At 37.8% G+C, this 14,708-nt stretch overlaps 1 protein-coding gene across 2 annotated transcripts in view; it reads right to left on the reverse strand.

Moving 5' to 3' along the window:
- Positions 1–14,708, reverse strand: part of DZIP1 (DAZ interacting zinc finger protein 1) — a 38,027-nt gene that overhangs the window by 2,487 nt on the left and 20,832 nt on the right. The window contains exons 12-18 of one of the 2 annotated variants that reach the window (XM_027884261.1): positions 10,121–10,180; positions 6,985–7,130; positions 6,454–6,649; positions 3,280–3,409; positions 3,037–3,087; positions 2,017–2,219; positions 1,542–1,672 (exon numbers count right to left, since the gene is read on the reverse strand). In XM_027884261.1, the coding sequence (XP_027740062.1) occupies positions 1,542–1,672; positions 2,017–2,219; positions 3,037–3,087; positions 3,280–3,409; positions 6,454–6,649; positions 6,985–7,130; positions 10,121–10,180 (917 nt within the window). The remainder of the gene's footprint in view (positions 1–1,541; positions 1,673–2,016; positions 2,220–3,036; positions 3,088–3,279; positions 3,410–6,453; positions 6,650–6,984; positions 7,131–10,120; positions 10,181–14,708) is intronic. The other variant, XM_027884263.1, reaches the window with a different exon arrangement.

Consider the following 14,708-nt stretch of genomic DNA (forward strand, 5'->3'; position numbering starts at 1 on the left):
TTACTTACAGTATGATAAAAATGACATGTTAACATGCAAGGTGGCAGTTTATAAGCATTCTGTAGTCACACCAGGAAAAAATACTGCCATAAAGTCTGTTTCAATTTGAAACCAATTTATTTAAAGAGAAAATTAAATAATGAAAACTAAAAAAACACATAATGCTCAAATGTAAAATATACATTCCTCTGAAGACTCACTGTCAGCATGTACAAGCATATTTTAATGAAGTGGTGGGTTTGCATAATGAGTTCACAAAATGAGAGTCAGTCAAACAGATGAACTTGAAGGCAGTGAGTCAATGGTCCTTCTTTCCTCATATGCCTGAGAACGAAGTCTCTTCATTCAGATTTACAAAGAAGAGCTAAAGCATTTCCCTATCTGTCAATCAGATGTAGTTCAATGGATCTGAGCCATTATTAGAAAGCTTAACTGTACAAAGTGAATAATGGTTTCTCACAAAGCTAAAACTAGTTCACTGGAATCTCCCAATGTTACAGAAAGGATACAGAAGGTGCTTCTATTGCACAGAAGGAAGGTTCAGATGCTATTAGAAAACAATGTAAGGTATGTACACACTAGAGAAAAATCAACAAATATGAACGTGTCATATGTCTCAGAAGAAGGGAAGAGACTGCAGTAATGCTTTACCTTGCAACATATTTCCATTTTAACATTACAAACTGTTTTTCAAAAACTGACAGGTCAGTTCACTGTGCTGTATTATTAACATACCAGGATTCAGCATTGTGCTGTTTCAAATAATCAGCATTTGGAGGGTGTGGTAATGGGAAAGTCAGAGTCATATATATTGAAAAAAGCTGGACAAAGTTTCCTCAAACGTTCATAAAGTACAAAACCCAGAGAAAAATGTCAACTTCAAACAGAATTCAGTTTTGATTGAGTGTAAATACTGCACCAATCAAAAACTGCACTAAGCAATTTTATTAACTCAAGGAGTTATTCCATAGAAATACCATAATCCATACGATGTCTGGTACAGGTGAACTCAGGTAATACAGCTTCACGTAAGCACAAAATTAATTTTCTCTACAACGTTTCTGAAGTAACTTCTGTGAAACATGACCTTTATAAAACATAAGACAATGGGATGCCTTATAAAGGTTTTATTGTATTGTGAGTTTTGAGAACAACCATTAGCAGCTGTAAGTATATGAGCTATTAGAACTGAAGCTAATAAAACATTTTGGATTTTCAGAGAGGCCATCGTTCCAATAGCTTTTTGTGCTTATGTCTTTTGGGACCTTTGAAAAACTGAGCTAAGATTTAAAGAATTGACTTGAACTATATGTTGCATTTAAACATATCAATATGGACATGAATATATGCCCATTCATATATAATTACCAAAGAATACAAGATGGTGTGTTCTTCTGTAAAGATTCCAGAAACAAAGTAGCAATGCCTGCCCTGGGTCCATAAACTCATTTTGAACTCATCATGTCCATACAGGAAACATATATATATATATACAGAGTTCAATTACTTAATGTAACAATAATGAATACTGAAAGTGATACCTTTGGTTCTTTCACTTCTTCTTTCTTCATAAATGCCTGTGCAACATTAATTCCTCCAGCTGGTTTGTTCTTACTTCCATGGTTAGGAAGACTGTCTCCAACTTGTTTGGTCAGTTTTTGAATAACTGTTTCTAAAGGTCAGAAAAAATTATACACACAGTTTTCATTAACAAGGAAGGGACTTTACTGTACACCCTCTAGATATCTTTCACAAAGTAAAAATAAGCAAAAGAAGTAACTCTGAGACAGGGATTGTCTCTTTTTCTCCATTTATATAGGAGAGCATAGTGCACATCTCTAAGTTCTACATTAATAGAAACACATTAGCCAAACCATAAAGTGTACACTATATATACATACACTCAAGACTAGATAGTCTGCCTTCATTATGTTTTCTAATAATTTCTAATATTATGATCAAATGCAAAATCATGCACAGCTATTACAATATCCATACACAAAAGTAGTGAAAAACCTTTTAAAGTTTTGGAAGGTGTTCCAGTTTCTCCACTTTCTTTTTTCTCCATCCCATCCATATCACTTTTGCCAGAAGCCTGCTGAAAAGCATTGGCTTTGCTGCTTGTTGGCTTTGACTGCTTTTGCAACGTTTTTGGTGATATGTGAGAATGCTTAATGTCATCTTCATCGGCTTCTTCCTCTGAACTGAATGGTGGTGTTCTAAGCAAAAACATGTACAACATGAGGACTTACTGGGTTTCAGGGACTGCATCACTACATACATATTTACCTTCCTTGTATTTTCCTTTCCAATAACGTGCATTTTTTTTAATGCGTAAAAAAACAGAATCTCCCCTAAATTCTAACTATAAAAAACTCCCAAACCTATTTAAAAGAAATCACACTGCTAAGTAAATTCAGGAAGTTATCACAAAACCATCTCTTATACAGACATGACTCTTTCCATTTATGCAACCATCTTTACAAAACAAGATCCCAGTATATATAACAAGTCTTGCTAGGCAAACATAGATAAAGCCTTCAGATAAAGCAAATTTCAGGGTCAAGGAATCTGCACCACAGAAAGTCTGTTCTGACATCAGTTAAATGAAATTAATATAGGAATTTTTCAGTGCAGGGAATTGCAAAGTAACGTACCTGATGTGAAAGGAATATAGAATATTGTGTTTAATTTTGGTTGTAGTATGAAAACATGAATAAACTGAAAAAATTAGGTCACCAAAGCCTCTAAACGCTTTTAACTGGCTCAGAAAAAGCAACTAAGAAAGGAACCAAAGGAAGTTTTTATTGCTCTTATTAAGTGTCTCTTTCTCTGGATCACAACAAAGAAAGGAAACCACGCTATCTTTCAGGGATTATAATAAAACACTCAAAAGGAGTAATACTTTAAATCAAAATACGAAATATGCAGCCCAGAAAGTGGTTATGATTTTAGCTTAATATTAACTTTTGTGTGGCAAATGTGAATATTCAGTCAACAAAACTGTCTTCAAAAAAACAAAGGAACAAAACATACGTGATGCTAGATGTCTTCGTGGAAACTCCACTTCCAAAAATCTTCCTGGATCTAAAAGTAACAAAAGTTATTTCAAGACTGACAGTCAACTAAGCAAGCATGAAGTTTATACAGAAGTTATCCGAACTCTTTGCTCAGTTCTTGTAGCTGGGGAAATGCTCGCACCAGCCACAAAACCCCAAACCCATAGGACTGTTACCTAAGGTAACAGGACCTGAGTACTCTTAGAATGGCATCTCTTACTTTGGTGTAGATGTGTACTCAGTGACGACTGTTCTTTGTCCAGGTGTGCGGACAGCTGTTGAAGACCGTTTTACTGGTTTTTGTGGTGTGGCAGATGAGGAAATTCCCAATTGACTGAATTTCTGTTTATCTACAAGGAAAATTATCTATCTCATTCTTAGAAGCAATGTCCAGTATCTTTTATATTTAATTTCTACAATTAAAGATGTCTCTGCTGCAGACTATAGTTTTACCAAAAAAAAAAAAAAAAAAAAAAAGTACTTATTTTCTTCAAAGCAGTCCTGAGTTACCATGTGCTGAGTTAAAGAGTGCAGCAATCTGGCAGAAAATAAACCCCCTTGCTTTCCCGCTGGTCCTCAGAGATCAGATGCCTCTTGGTAAGAACCACATCCTCAGCGCAGAGGAGTGTTTTGACCCAGGAAATTGAGCTTGTGATTGCAATTGTATTGTCAGTGCCATAAACAGCTACTCTGCAGTTAATGTACATGTATCACTGGCCATCCAAAGGAACTGCATATGTTGCATTTAATAAACTGTCCTATTTGTGAACCCAAATGGCTTTCGAATGCCACCAGACCTATACTTAACAGACTGTTCCTGCACCCAGCCTCGGGCCTACAGTTACGCTTTTGCAACATGATGATACAGTAACAAGTAATGAAGATCCCACAGAGGTTATGTATGCACCAGAAAATGTGAGGAATGGGTTAATAGCCTTAGGCTTAGACATTCCTACATCCAAATGTCAAGGGCCCAAAGGAGGTTAAGTTCCTCAGAACCTGGTGGGTTAAAGGAACCGCTTCTGACACCCTGGAAAAAAAGGGACCATGGGCAGAATCTGTCTAGTGTGAAAGAATTACAGTAGTTAATGGGAACTTTAGGATATTGGTGCAAACATATCCCTGTTTTTTCTGTTATTGCCCATCCCTTATACAATTTGCTCAAAAAGGGAAAATCATGGGAGTGGACTGAGCAACACATGAGGCTGTTCCAACAGCTCAGTCCTGCACACCCCAGTGACCCTATTACAGCAGAATGGGGTTCTGTTGAGAACATGGTACTTACTGCAACCTGTTTCAAACTGGCCGTGATGAACCAGAGAGATTCAGCTTGACTACATTTAAAGAGACAGAACAGAGATATTCTGAGTTTGATAATGGACTGTAGTCATTAGTTCAAGCAGTTAAACAAGTCGAGTCACTAAGGGGTAACACATCCGGACAAACCATGATGAGACTTGTATTGTTTTTCCTCTCCAGGAATGATGCCAGCACACCTCCACCGAACATCACTTTAACCATCTAAGGACTGCTTATCCTTCTTGTAGGAGCAATTATTACCATCAGGAGCAAATTTGGTTCACACATCAACAAGCTTGACCTGCAGGGTGGAGACCCTCACTTCTTTTATCTATGCTAATCAATACGGTAACTATAGTACACTCTGCACCACACATGCTTCTCACTTGTGAAATTTACTGTGGCAGCAAATACAAGGGAAGGAGTTGAGGGCACTTTGCTCACTGAAATTAGAAAGTTAACCTGAAATAAAGTCACTGAATTTGAAAGGGAATTTCAATCCTAGTGGCATCTAATCAATTTTACTTACGATCCTGTTAAGAATACAGCCACAGCTTTTGTCTTAACAATAGGTGATACTTTTGTATATACTAAATATGAATTCATTGCATTAGGATTAAATCACAACAGTGCTATAGTCTATGCATTGGAACACAGAGTAAGGGCCAGAGATCAGAAATAAATGGCAAACTACTGATGTCAGTGTGTGTGTTGTATGGAAATAACAAGGACTTACTTGTGAAAGCGACACCATCAAAGCCGAAGTCATTTGTCTTGACACAGAACAGAATGTCTGTCATTTGGAGATACATCCCAGTTATATTCCAAGACAACAGTTGTATATATTGGAAGAGGATATGCTTGTATAAGAATGCTTTGTGATCATGTATTTGTAGATAACATTACTGTAGATGCACGTAATTGTTCAAATATTAGTGTTTGCAATTCTGTTAGAGATTTACAGGATGTGACTTCAATTATTCATCTCCTGTAATGTCTTACCAACTGTTACAAGCAAACTACACACTAATTTAAGATTTGTTGCCCGTACCTATAGGAATGAACATTACCTTAGTGAAGAGATTGTTACGACACGACTTACAGTGACTGTTAACATGAACCTGAGAAAACAGCTGAAAGACTGATCTCTATCCATCATAATGCAGAAGAAATACACGGTGTCTTGGAATGTGTGAAGATGAAATCAGTGGGGAGACCCCCTTTTCAGATGGTCATCCACTGCTACAGGAATTTTCAATAGGCTACTTCATCCTTTTGTTATTAATATTGACTCTAATATGTTTGGCTTTGACTATATTCATGTATGTAAAAATCTGGATATAATCCATCTGAAACACCTAAGGTCTGGGTGTGGTGTAATGAAAGGTGTGGGAGAGAGGTACAAGCAATACACCCCAAAAATCAATTATACAGTGGTGTGATAGGGACACCAAATTGAAGGCGTGAGTGTAGTCAACCAGTGGATAATGTAGGAATGAGCCCTACAGCCATAAGATGTATGATGAAGAGACTTCCATGAGATACGCCATGAGATGTGTGGCTAAGGGATTACCATGGACATGATGGCATGCTGAGATGATGGGTTATCAGGCAGAGCTGGATGACCCTTATTGCTGCAAACCGCCAGGTGGCAGAGGGATGGATGCTAAGGTGTCACAGCTGGGGAATCTGTGATCACAAAACGAGACCAGACCTACAGTGTACCCCACTATTGGTGCATCTGGGAACACGGCCAGACCTAAAGTGCTGAGTTGGCTATAATCAGAAATTGAGCCCAGAAGTACCCAGTCCTGACCTCTGAGGACCTGCTGGAAACCAAAGGGGCTTATTTTCTGCCAAATTGCTACACTCTTAACACATCACCATTTATCCTGCCAACACAGGAGCTAAGATATTCGCATTTAAACACAGTGTCAAGAACTCTTTAAAGAAAACAGTCTAGTTGGCCATAACTATATAGAATATTTATATGAAAAAGTAGGAAAAGAGCTACACGCAAATGTTGCTAAATAAAAGCTTAAAATAGCAGTTCTAAAATGTAAGATAAAGAATAGAAATCAAAAAACATTGTAACCTTCCCAAGGAGACTGAAGACAGGAAACAGGTCTATTAGAAGATGATGATTTCTCTTCAACCTTAAAGCTAACTTGACGCTCAAGATGCTCTCGAATTCGGTGCATGGCAGGCTGTTGCTTCTCTTTGCATTCTCTAGCATATTCAATAGCACGCAACACTTTATTTAAGCAATCATTTGGTATGCCACGAACACCCTAAGGAAAAAAACTGCATTGTAAACACAGGGGCTATTATTTCTGGGATTTATATTCTACAGTCATATACACTCTATTAAACTTCAGATATGACGAAGCTTGTAGAAGAATCACAGAAGTTGTTAACACTGCTCACAAGTGCAGCCATGTCCTCCGCAGTGGTAATTTGATGGCCATCCTCTCAGGTTAGTGGTTAAGGAATTACACTTATATAAAACATGAAAATTTAGCTTTGGATTTTATAGATTGAGGACTGCAGTACAAGAGTAAAAGAGCATAGGAAAAAAAGGGGGCGAAAGATCACTCTTCTTTTAAATAATTCAAAATAATCTTACTGCTTTGATTCCCAAGGATTCCAGCTTCTCCTCCAGGGCTTGCTCCAAAACAACTCGTAATTCTTTAGTCAAAGAAGGATCAGTCTTCAGAGCATTTATTAAATAGTAGTTACTTCTCTGTGGTTTACAATCACTTTTCTCAGTTTCTGAAATAAGAATGGAAGAGACTTTTCAGAGACATTTGAAAAATCCACAGTACATAATTAAAAACTGCACTGAAGCATGCACTCTTTAGAAAAACCATATGCGCACTTTTTATCTTCATCAAGTTGTATTATTTTTAATATCTTGGGCTAGCTTCCAAAAGTCAGCTCCGTTGGAATCTATACCTCAGCACCTTGTACTTACCATTACCAGTATCTTTTATTGTTCTTGTTACAGTAAAGATACATACCTGACTATTTAGCAACAAAGATCTTTACTTTTAGCATTGTACTTGAAAACTTCTGATAAAGACTGTTGTCCAATAATTAAGTTCTCAAAAAGTGGTATTTCAAATAAAAGCTGGCAGGAATAGGAACAGGAATACGACAAACTTTTTCTCAAGAAAAGCTTCAAGCAACATGATGTTCTCTGATAAGAATCACCTACTGAAATCAACTATTTTTAAGGTTGTAACACTCAAAAGTCTTGGTAAAGACTTTAAAAAATCTTAGTCTGGGGCAGACCTTTTCACAGAAAATACATGATGGATAATAATCAAGGGCAAAGTTCAGTGTCATCTTTTCTTCCATGCAAGTCTATGACATCACACATACTTAAAAGCAGTAAAAAGTTTCTATCCCTTTCCCTTGCTTTAAGTGTCAATAATGACATGAGCTCTTATGCAACAAATAAAGAATCATACAGGCAGATTCTTCCAATTAAAATAAAGACTGACATTTAATTTAGGCCAAAGTATTACAGGGTCACACGGGGGAGTAAAGAGGCAAATCACACCCATTTGAAACTTGTCTATAAAAGTGTCTCTAGCAAAAAAAAAAAAAAAAAAAAAAAAAAAAAAATTACTGAATGCCACCTAAACTAAATGAACCAATCATCTGTGGAACCATGGATGGCTGCTTCTGCCTGGCAGCAGTCAGCAAAGCTGGCAAAGGGTATAAACATCCCAGGAAAGCATGCTGTAAACCACACTCCCAACTCCCCTGAAATAAAGGGCAAATCTTGGACAGGCGTTTGTCTCTTTCCAGTCTCTTTACCTTACAGGGTAGCAGTCATCTGCCAGCCAACAGACAAGGACATAAATGAAGGAATAATTCCATACTGTGACTTTCAAATGTTTTATTTCAGAACACTTTTCCTATTTTTAAACAATGAGAGCTTAAAAAGCAGTTCCATTTACTTTTCATTTTTCTTTCAGAGAAAGGTAAACACCCTGAAAAAAACCACAAAAAACACCTCAAGATACACAAATGATATTTAGGCACTTTTGAGGAACTGGCTTCTGATGGATCCTGGAAAGAACTGTAGGTTATGGAAAACTGAGAGTCCAGCTACCATACTAACAGATCTGTGTTGAAGAGGACACAATCAGGCTGAAATGTCCTCTGGCTGGGAACTGTGTGGACAACACAGTCCCTGACAGAGATGGGATTAAAAGCAATTTTTCTGGAGAGCTGCGTCCCAGAAGAGGCAAACCACTGGTCTCGAGGAAACACAGGGCTATCAGACTATCCCCATTTAGGACAAGATGCATTATGCAGTACAAAATCCTCCCAGAAAGCCATACAATGAGACCTTTTAAACTAGAAGGCTCCCAGGAGCCTTTTGAAAATCCTGTCCCTTTCAGATGTTAATCCTTGCAATAAAATAGATACATTTAAAATAATTTTTAAATTCCTAATTACTACATACTAACATGGGTAACAAGACTATCCAGCATTATCCTAATTATTGACGATACTAATTCTTGCTAATCAACTCATGCCAAATCTTCTTTGCCAGAGAAATTATTTAAGGAACTATTTTCTTACTCATTTTTGAACCCCTAAATACTAGATTCAACAACTTTGAAGACAAGGGACCTTAAGTCTGGTCCATGTCTCAGCTCGTACATAATCTTAGAAAATAATGTTCCGAGTCAAAGAGTTTTCACACTCCCCCTTACAAATGACTGTCATCAAAACCAAAAAAATCCTGGTCTATCTTTTCAGACTGCATTCTTTCTTTCTCTTTCCTGCACTGCAGGCCATGCCTTTAGGCACAGCAGAAGAATCAAAGACAATCCATCAAGAGAGAAGATGGCAAGCAAGAGAAATAGCAGAAAGAACGGCAAAAATGTAAGCAGCCTTTATTTTGGGTTGTTCAGAGTCACTGGATTTTCCCTGGGGAAACCTCTCTACACACAGATCTACTCAAACAACAATTTTGTTTTCAAAACAGCATTGTTCCTTTAAAATTTAGCTCACTGGCTCTAAGGTTCAAGGTTGATTTTGATTTTTATACACAGAACAGGTTTTTATGCTATTCAGCTATTGGGTGTTTCACCTAAAGTACAGTTAGCTGCCTTCAGAAAATTACCATGCAGGATGAACCAGCGCTTTCTGTTCTGTCATTGTAAATGTGGCCTTCTCCAAGTTCTCCTAATGTGAGGGAGAGCAGTTGCGAGTGCTAGGCTATGTAATTTCATTCCGAATTGCAGAATCCTGGCTGAAGCTGTGGCTGCTTATGGGTAGGTACAACTTAGATTACTTGGAAAAATGTCTGTGGTGCAATATGAAAGCTCGCAGCTTCAACCTCCACCACCAACTTCCTTTTACCTGAACTTTTTATCCTCTTATGATGAGTTTAAAAAGTAAGTGAGCACACAAGGCAATAGGGTCATTAGCAAAAATTTCCTAGTGAGGGGCTATTCCCCATCAAACATTTTTGCTCTGTTTAGTTCAAGTCCCTTTAGATATAGGGAATGTGCCTGCTCTAAAGAACTGAGACAGATTTTCATAAAAAACATTGAACTTGGAAAAGGATTATAATATTTATTAGTACCAATAGCAAACAAGAGACTGACACAAACAATGTTCCCACCCAAATCACACAAACATATTGAAATACAATGAAAAATACTGTAGGTATCAAATAATTTTTTTTATTTTCAAGAAACACATGCCACTATATTTTGAGCTGAATCAATCATTACCTTTTTCCTCTTCTGAAAGCTCTTCTATGGGTTCCAGCATATGCACCAAGGGTGCCTGCTCTAATAACAAGGAAGAACAGGAACACCAGACAAAAAGGACAGAAGAAGGTCAAGGTCTGGAGTGGGAAAGTCAGGCAAAAACTTACTTGATTGCTGACAACCTGCTTAACAATCACAAACCCAATGCAACGTGACTCTTTGCTGCTTTGGGGGTACATTTTTGCAGAGGAGACCCTAATACAGTAGTTGTCCAAACACAGGTGTGTAGGGTCATCTCAGATGTATCAGAGCTTAACACCATCAGTGCAGTGACTGATATGTCACAAAACCATAGAAAAACCCACACCCCTCTGGAATGGCACCCGGAGGCCAGGTGGGGTATTTTTAGACATCTACAATGACAGGGCCACCCCGGACTACATAAATCAATATTGTTGTTCATTTCTCATGGGAAACAATTTTTAAAAAAATTATTTTAAAATATTATATATAATTTGATACTAGTTAAAAAAGACAAGTGAAATGGACACAGAAATCCTCAAAAACGTATTGAAAAATATGTTAACTCATTATTCCAGAGAGATATAAAGTACTGAGTACATATGTGCAAGACAGAGATTTTTTTTTATGTATATATATGATGATTTGCCATAAAACCAATTTAAAAAATCTTCAATCACTCCGATTTAGTAAGATTCAGTAGTAAGATTTAGTAATACTTGTAAGTATTACAAGTTTTAAAGAAATCTGGAAATGTGCTCTACTGAAAACAGCTTCCTAAACACATTGAAATTATCATTCTATGAGCTGCCAGGTACAATTTGCTTTACAAAAATGAAGTTTATTACAGTTTATTTACAACTTTATAAACTTCAGATATAAGACGTTTGAAAATTATTATATGTATATCAATAAATATTCAGGTTTTTAAAATGTTATCATTCACTTTCTATAAATTATTTTATATCAGTGGAAACTTGAAATTGAATGTCTTCTAGGGTTTACAATAAAAACAGATATGCAAACTGTACTTTCAGCATTCAACTACAGACATTATAGGAGAAAATTTATTGTTCAGTATTTTGGGCCAACATGCATTTGCCCCATCCTTCACAAGAAACCTCGTGCACTATAAATGGTTGCTATGCTGTATGGGTAGAAGGGGAGGAAGTGATGCTGCAGTGAAGACGCTCTTTGGCACTCCTTGTGCAGTCAGGTACAAACATGGATGCACTGCAATAGGCAGTCACAATGAAAGGAGCACTTGGAGCTAAGTGACACTCACTGCCACATCTCCAATGTTTGCCATGTGAAGGTGACTAAAACTGGTGGCATAAATTCTTGGGTATGGTAACCGCTACCTCCGTGCTTTCCATACCTGTGGTGATATTCATACTCTCACCTGCTTTTCCAGGCCAGTTACCAGACTTAAGATTCGCTCCCAAAGAACTTAAGCTAAATAAGAAGTTCTAAAAAAATGCTTCTTATACCATCACAAGATGTTAACAAGATGCAAATACCAATATATCTTAGGGAAACACCTAACAGCAAAACTCTGAGAGACAAGTAGGCTTTGGGGGTCTTTCACTCTCTAAGGCTGTAAAATCCACCAGTGACCAGAGCATACCTTGGCACTGGAACATGACCTTCCACACTACTGCTCCTGGGACACTGCTGCCCTGCACCAACTAAGATTCTCCAAAACAATGTTAAGACACAGTTTAAGATCATTCCCAACAGCCTTAAGTGCATCTGTTTTGGAGGACAGAGCCTGAAGCACAGATGAAATATTTGGGGAGAGGGGGATTTAACTTAGCTGCGTGGGCACCAGGGCCTCTGAGTTTCTTGGCTGGACCTACCAGTCAGTAAAGTTGCTGTCTAATCGGATTTAATCTACACTTGTCTTACCTTTAGTTTACTCAAATGCAATCTACTTAAAGGGGCTGACTCATCTCCACACAAGCCCTTGCCAAGTAACTTAATGTAACAGGAAAAGCACAGTCCCCAGAACTCAAACCTGAAAAGAGTCTGCTGATTTGGCATAAAGGTACATGCTTTTCTTTCTCAGTGTATCGGAAACAAAAAAAAATTAAAAATCAGTAAAAGAACAGTTGCAAGAGCAAACTCAAAATACATTACTGTTACATGTAATATTGTTGTTCACTGCATAACAGAGGAGATCAAAGGCTAAGACAGGAGGGAGTGCAACGTCTGAAAACATAAACTTCCCTGACGTAAGCAGGCCTTTTCTTTCTCTTTTACACATATTCTAAGAGATATTTATTAAACATCATATTGGAATCAAATGTAAGGAAAAGCAGCTTGGTTCACCATTATTCTGGTTTACAGACAGGTGTGGAGACGACCACCTTAAGGAGCCCCCTCCTTATTTTATCAGAAATGTGCTTCTTCTAGCCATCTCATCACAGCTGTCAGCTTTTAGTGCACGTCCTTGAAATCAGCAGCATCCAAATATTACCAAGCTTATTTCTAGGAATCACTGAAGTCTGACTACTCAACTAGACTTCAAATCTGTACAAAGCTGTTTTTGCAAACTTCAAACTGAAACGCTGCTGATGCAAACTACAGTCCTAAATGCTCTGAATTATTGTAACCTCCTCTAGTTCATCCGACTTCTTTGCCCAAAATCTCATCAAGCCCCAATCCAATGTTAGCCCTAAGCAAGTAATCACTACAGCTTCTGATTTAAGCAGAGCCAGCTGCTTTCCTATCAATTGTCAGCCCTAAACCTAGTTCAGCTGACCCTACCATTTACTCTACATCAACAACCTCAGTGTCAGACCTCGCTGGCCAAGATTGAACTCCTAGCTTTCATCCAAGGCTGAGCATTGAACCTAAACAGACTGCTTAACTTCCTTTTGGACTCACACCTAGAAATAAATTACTTTCTCCTAGTCCCTTCTCAATTCCCTGCTCCAGCTGAACATCCAAACTGTCCTTGCCTTACTGGAAGTGGATCCCAGGAGGCTGAAGCCAGACAGGAGGCAGGTTACCTGCTTTGGACTACAACGGTACTGGTAGAACTGGAGATTACATCAGTCTTGCAGTTCAGATGAAACCTTAATTATACTTTGTTCATTGACATTTGAATCCTGTCTCTCATCTCCAGCCCTTTCTTTGCTAAAAAATAAATTTAACTTTATTCTTAAACCTATTCTCTCAGGCTGTGCCACTGCTATCTGGCTTAACTGATCCTTCTTAACTTGACCATGTCTGTCTACGACTAATGCTAAACCTAACCCAAGCTCAGTGGCAAAACCTTGGTTCAGCAACAACCAGGTATCTCTGAGTGATAAAAGCCCTTTGCAGATCTACCATAAAATAAACTTATTCTGGTGGGATCAACAACCTTAACTGCAAACCTAATTCATCTGCTCCTCCCCAACAGTCCCACACCTGACCCTAACCAAAGACTATGACTGCTAAACCCTACACCTGGCTCAGTGGCAAACTCTAAACGCCTCCTCCCTGTAGGTCATCAGCCAGACTCAGTCCCAAACCAAACCCTACCTTTATCCTCAGAAGAACAATTCCTGTTAGCCTCAGGCTTGAACTTAACTCAAAGTCAGCTTCCAGGACCAGTCTTAGTGCTGGCTGGCTGTGCTCATCCCACTGGCCTGAATCCAGCCATATTACTACCAGTCATCATTAAGGCCAGCAGCCTTAAGATGAACTCCACAATGATGTGTCTTTTGTCCCACATCTCCCAGACTATCTCTTCTGCCAGCTAATACATGTGGAGACATAGATGAGATGTATTAAAATAGTAGGTTGTCCTAATTTCTGGGACATTCTGTCCTAATTTCTTAGTGTCCTAAGTAGCTAACTGCACTACTGAAAAATTAGATGCCCAGCATACCTTGAAAAATAATTAAATACCTGTTTTAAAGAATATTTGAAGACAATTTCTATGCATGTGGAATAGGAAAATATATTCTACAATAATGAAGAATTCAGGTTGCGTATATTTCATGCATATCATATATTATGCATCTGTTCTTATCTACTAGTTTAAAAAAAAAAGAAACAATATTCTGGCAGTACTATTGGAAAAGCAGTCTTCTGGCCAACATTGAAAGGAGAAATCCCATCTACTTATGCTGACATATGAAATGCTGAAGAACTTTTTGTCTGAACAGAAGTGTTACAATTATCTATGCTGTAGTGTCATCTAGAGTAAGCACTTTGCACTTGCAATATGAAATCCCTGGATAAAATGTAAAAGTTATTATAAGTCACTTCTCTTTTTAAAGATGTAAGGAATGTAAGCCATGGCTATACTCATTGTATATTTGATTTATACTCAAATTTCACATCCAAAGAGCCGCTGGACTTAATCTATGAGACCTGTAATTTGGACCATCATTTTTTAATTAGTGCCCTTCATGTATTTTTCTCCTAACTGATCAAGGGGAAACCATATACTGCACATAAGCAGCATAAATATTAATTTTTAATCAATATTCTTAAATATAATAAATTTTTTTACACTTACCTGAGGCCTCTAAGTTAGGAGCCTAGTCATCTCAGACTCCTCCTACAGACACCGAAGAGACACAGGCAACTT

Source organism: Empidonax traillii, unplaced genomic scaffold (genome assembly GCF_003031625.1).
Source record: "Empidonax traillii isolate 1590-97213 ecotype Southwest subspecies unplaced genomic scaffold, ASM303162v1 scaffold141:size962631, whole genome shotgun sequence".
In the NCBI taxonomy this organism is placed as follows: domain Eukaryota; kingdom Metazoa; phylum Chordata; class Aves; order Passeriformes; family Tyrannidae; genus Empidonax; species Empidonax traillii.